Genomic DNA, 6,156 nt, shown 5'->3' on the forward strand with positions numbered 1-6,156 from the left:
TGTTCAAATTCTTGTGGATTTTAGCTTAATTGCTGTATTAAATAGTCATAACTAAATACTAATAAATAATAAATTTGTGTATATTTTATATGAATCTTTATAATTGATTGTATTTTCAAGCAGCTTATTAATAATGATTGTAATCGCTTATTAATTTCACAAAGCTATTTAAATTAATTATTGGGACAATGAACTTTACTCTATTTAATTTTGATTAGATTAGAAAAAATTTCTAAACATGTGAGAGAAAAAAACCTATAAAATTATACAACTATTACGAAAGAGAAAGACCAGCAGTTACCCTGTAGCATTACTAAATATAACCTTTGCAGCTGTTTAAATTCAAATACTTGATACAGTTAGAGATGATGCCTAAGTTTGCCAAAATGTGATAATACCCTTTGCTTTTGTTCAATTCACAACGAGTACAGGGTATGCGTGACAAAGACGTGCAAATGATGTCAAATAAAAAACGCATTAATACTAATATTTGCGACAATCTGACGTTAATGGCATAAGACAACATGCGACCAACCATCATGGCCAAACAGAGGTCGCCGTCTGGTTGATAATGTGATAAAAGCAGGGGAGGAAAGAGAAGAGCAGATGGATGGAGAAGGGAGGAGGAGGGAGCAGGGGGTAAATCAAGCGATCGCAAAATGTTTTTGTCATTGACCGCCAGCAGCGAAAATGGCGCACGGTCATCTGACTTGAGTTGACTTGAGTTGATTTAAGTTTAAGATACATAGATACTTGGGGCAACATCAAGGCGAATCAAAACTAAACCTTTCTCAAGCCTAAAGCACATAAGCTAGATTTATTCACAAAAGCCACACACACACACACACACACACACACGCACACAAAATGATAGATATAAACATTACTTAGATGTGTGTATGTGTGTGTGTATCTTAATTGCCACACACTGAGGAAAAGGCTGTGCAACCTAACTTAAGATGCATCATCTTTGTGTAACTAAATTTATACAAATGTGTAACATATTTTGTGCCTAATTGATAACTTCCGACCAGCCCAGTCCCCCAGTTGCACAGTTGCACAGTTGCACAGTTCCATAGCTATATATTTCTATATATCTATAGTTGCCCAGATCGTTCGTACGTCGCACGCACATGAAAATTCATTTGATGGGTCGAGGGGGAATTTCTGGGATGCGGACGCGTTGTGATAATGAATTCAAAGATTCACTGTCAGCCTAACTCAATCTCATATTGTAGATGGAATACCTCTCCCTCTCTTAGTATATATGTGTATATATATTTGTAAATTTGTAAATTTGTATCTGTGTATCTGTATATCTGTGTGTGTGAGATACAAAACCAACTGTACTTTTGTTGTGGTCAGTTTACGTTTTGCATTTTGTCATTTTGTTATGCAGAATAGAATATCTCAACTTGCTTCAGTTTTGCTGGCATCTTTTGACAATCTCAGGTACTTAAGGCAGCCCTTTGATTACAGTATTACCTTACATTTATTTACAGTTTCGAATTATCTAGCTCACTTTCTATGAACTGCTACAACTACAACTTCAAAGTGCAATCTCAAAACAAATATATAAGCATGTCTGTGCTTTAATTATATGTAGAAAACGGTCTCAATTTGCATTGGGATTAGAGAAATAAAAGAAGGCTTGCTGTCTTTGCATATATATTAAGTATTTTCATATTAAAAATAACCTGTCCTTTTCTCTGTACATTTTACTCGATCTTAATGAAATTCTCAGAATGGATTACTTAATGAGTAATGCATCAAAAAAATGGAAAGCGCCTTTTTTGTATACATATACTTATATGATTATCTTTTCTTAAAGTTTTCCTGTATACTTTTCTCTGAGCCTTTGAGTTTTATAAAAGCTTAAAAAAAAAATATACTCAGCTGCTTATTTTTGTTAGACCGAAATTATATTTCAAAACGAGGCTTTAAATTAAACACTTTTTTTTTTTGTAGACATCTGAATCATATTGATTATATTTCGCGCTATGTACATAATTTTTATAATGAGAAATAAAAATGTGTTTTTTTTTAAGTCGAGCTAAATAACGTTTCTCAAGAAGGAAAAAAAAATTTGTTTCTCAGCAAATATTTATCATAGTAAACATGTTTCATTAAACTCAAACCACCATTAAATATAGATGATCGCAGAAATATTGATTTCTATCTGATTATTTAGCCTGGATTTAGCTACAAACAAAAGTTAAGCAATATCAAATCTGTTCTTAAATTAGATATCATAAATCATAAGGAAGTGTTTCTAAGAGAAAGAAAACTTGTACCCAACTGTCGAGTTGTGTTCTTTGTATATCCTAACGACGTTTCTGATCATAAGCAATCTTATAAACAATGTCATAATTTGTTAAGCCGTTGTATAATTTCTTTTAGTTGTGTTATCAGTTAGTCAAGCATAAATACGAGTAATCCCATTAAAGACTCACTAACTGACAACACGTCACATCACGACACGTTTTTGTTCAATATCAATTTGATATGTCTTACTGATAACCAGCTCGATTTCTAATTGCATTTTAATGACATGAAATTGTGTGTAAATTTGTGTGTGTATATTGTATATTTGTACTCACCTCCGTACATGACAAACAGGGTTATCTTGAGCATTATCAAATTGGGATTTATGCCGCGTCGTTGACAGAATTCGCCAAAGCGCGACAATTCAATTTTATCTTTGTCGGTGAAAGTCTCCTCGCTGGCCATTTTGCCCATTGCACCTCTCTCGGAAATGCACTCAGGGGTTGGATAAACACTCTAGTTGTCAATTTGCATGTATCTGTATCTGTGTTTCTTAGTATCTCAGTATCTGTGACAGTTTGAAGTTCGTTTCAATGAAATGCAGCGTTGCTGGCTTAGTTTAAGTTTCTCGGTCAGACGACACTGGGACACACACACACTCGCACACTCACACTTACACTTATACACTCACAGGTACAGGTATACTAATACACACGCAATGTTAATAGGCTCTCTCTGTCTGGGTGTGTGTGCTTGTGACTGACTGAGTTTTCTTATGGTTTTGATTAAATCCAATTGAAATTTGTGATCATAAACGGCCCACAGTAAAGTTGTTGTTGCTTATTTCTTTTAAAAGCTGTTATTGTTATTGTTTTTTCTAAATTTTTAATTTTTTTTTTTTTGTCGAGCGTAGTATATATTATTCACATTGTCATAGTCTAAAAATAAATATAAATTTTATATTATTTATTATATAAAAGTTTTTAAAATATTTATTTTATATGAAGTAATCTTTTGTATTGATTTTCTATGGTTGCTGTAAACTTTTTACTATTTATATTATATTATATATATATTATACTTTATAGACAGTATAGTAAAATCGGTGATGATCTTGATTGGATTTGTCTGAATTTTCCTGAAAGGATTTTTCACCGCGCGTTTTTAACTTTCACAGTCGCCGTTCGCACAGAGACTGAAAATGTCTCTTATCAAGCTAGTCAAAGATTTGTGCATACTATATTCTAAGTATATCTTTTGCAATCTCTACAGATCTGAGCACACACTCACTTCCACTTCCACTCCCCCTCTCCTCTCCGCTTCTCTCCTCTGTAATAATCTATGAAATCTTACTCAAAGAGCAAACGTTGCTCACTTCCACACAGTTTCTGTTGACATGACGATCATGATGGTGATCATGATGATCATAACGCGAGTATTCTAACTTTAATTGGACCAGTCGACGTATTAGTGACAGCTCTTGAGATACTTTTGCTGCTGCTGATGTTGTTGTTTGATACGTCGACGACAGCTGAGATCAACCGGAGATAAAGTCGTTAGTTTTGTTTTTTTTTTTTTTTCGTGAATGAAGATAAAACCCGAGCAGCGACTGACGTGCTACAATGTCACTCTGACTGATAGGTTGTCAGCCGAGAGATACTCGTAGTTGTGGTTAGGCCAAGGTTTACCCAAAGGTGTGAGCTTTCATTGATGATGACCAACTAACTATTGGAACTATACAATTCTAAATATTAGAAACTGACAGTTTACTTTAAATTTATGATTCCAAAAATGGTTGGAGAAGACTTAAAAATAAAAACAAATATGTAAACAAGGAAACTAGTATTGATAAATTGGTTAAATACTCATACAAATGAAGAGTAAGTAGAAATTAGTTGACAAGATAGTATTTTATAAAATATCTTTATTAAAACCTAGGATTACCAATGATAATTTAAGATTTGTGGTGTTTTATTTTTAAAAATGTATTTGTAATAAATCTGCAGCTTAACTAAAAGCTATTCGAGTATCACTGAAAATTGTTATTTGATATTCTAATTTATGCATTTAGTTCTTGATAAATTAAATCCAGTTAGTAGGGAGCATTGAGCATAGCAAAGTGAGCACATAAAAAATATTAAAATAATTTTCTCCTTGTGTAACTCACTTACAATTTAACTTAAACAGAAAATTTTTCACGTGGTAATATATTTTGCATTATAAAAATATGGGTACATACTATATCTTTATTTAGGTAAATATAAACTCAAATAAACTAAAGGTTTATATAATTTACTTTAGCTAGTTTATTGTTACTGTGTTAACCAAACAAATGATTCACTCTTTTAAGGCAACTTTCACTTTTTATTTAATAATATTATTAGCTCTCGTCAGCCGTATTCGAAGGACGATTCTGGAACTCCCAAAGAATCGAGAAGCTGTTGTTGCACATGCGATTGACGACCGAAAAGATTTGCACACAAAAATCTGAGCTGAAGCAAAAAAGTTTTATTCATTTCGTTTCAGAAACTATTCCCAATAAAAAGATCAATGTTTTCCCTCCGAACAGTTGGAAATTGGAAAATCAACTGGCAGCATGAGGCAAAAATGTGGCCTGGCAATCACATGGATAAATAAAACCAAAAAACGTTAACAACAACATTACAATTTACTGATAACAGATAAGCAAATGACGATCGATTGATATGTGAAATAATGAGTGTCTCTTTGTCTGATATGGGACTTGGCAACATGAGAAATAATATTATCAATTTGCATAACCGTTAACCATAACAGAAAACTTGTAAAAAAAAAAATACAAAATTAAATGAAATTATTAAAACTGGTAAGTAAAAAATAATGGATATTATCAAAATTCGAAATCAAAAAAAATTGTTAATAATAAAAATATATTTAAATTCGGCTTTTGTGCATTTTCGAAATAATTTAAAATTTTAAATATTTTGGTAAAGTTTCTGAAGAACTTCATTTAAACCTTTTTCAATCTTTTGGGAAAACAAAAAATGTATCCCAATTATTGTACTTATTTCAAAATAAAAGAACTAAGTTTATCTCAATTTTTTTAAAATGTTTCCTGTATCCTGTTTTCGAAATTTGCTTGCGTATTTTTACAGGAGCTAATTTCGTTGGCCAATTCCCAACTGTCTTATCAGAACATAAAGAATCCCATCGAAATAACAATCTGGAGTATTTTTAGCTGCTATTATAAAAAAATAAAGAATATATAGTCTGTGCACTCTTAATAAGATATACGATCAGCAGGCAAACATATTGTAAAGCAGCAAACGTAAGCAACTTCCATCTCAGACTGACTGGTTATCACTATAAATTGTCTTATCAGCCACTGATTAAACGCGCTACCAACAGTAGAAGAGGAAGAAGATGAAGAAGGAGAAGATGCTGCATAAAATGAGATCGCAGACGGATTTTAAAAGTGTTACGCAAAAAAAGTACACAGGGAAATTGCAAACAGACTTTGCTCTTTAGCTTAAATAGCTCGTGATTTACTTATGTGGTGTATGTATCTGGAAGTATAATAAAAAGTATCTAGTATCTATCTACAAATTATGGGTTGGAGATTTGATTTAAACTAACAAATGCAAGACGTATCAATTAATTAAATTATTATTATATATTTGATCTACAAGAAAAAAAGTAAAAATTTATGTTGACATCAACTTGAACAAATATGAATTACCATTATTTATTTATAATTAAAATTGTGTAAATAACGCAATAGCCTCTAGATGGCGCATAAAATAAGCAAACTAATTGTTTACTCTAAATCATTGCAGTGGCTATACAGTTGATTAAGGTTAAAAGAGCTTTTATTCAATTTATTTCGGTTATAACATTTAAAAACAAAAGGAA

At 31.9% G+C, this 6,156-nt stretch overlaps 1 protein-coding gene across 1 annotated transcript in view; it reads right to left on the reverse strand.

The window, feature by feature from the left end:
• LOC117780724 overlaps positions 1–4,841 on the reverse strand; it is a 29,635-nt gene extending 24,794 nt beyond the window's left edge. Inside the window, exons 1-2 of the mRNA XM_034617359.1 lie at positions 4,562–4,841; positions 2,601–3,203 (exon numbers count right to left, since the gene is read on the reverse strand). Of these exons, the coding sequence (XP_034473250.1) occupies positions 2,601–2,739 (139 nt within the window). The 5' untranslated portion in view covers positions 2,740–3,203; positions 4,562–4,841. The remainder of the gene's footprint in view (positions 1–2,600; positions 3,204–4,561) is intronic.
• Between the last annotated feature and the right edge of the window lie 1,315 nt (positions 4,842–6,156).

The sequence above is a fragment of the Drosophila innubila genome, assembly GCF_004354385.1.
Source record: "Drosophila innubila isolate TH190305 chromosome 2L unlocalized genomic scaffold, UK_Dinn_1.0 4_B_2L, whole genome shotgun sequence".
NCBI lineage: Eukaryota > Metazoa > Arthropoda > Insecta > Diptera > Drosophilidae > Drosophila > Drosophila innubila.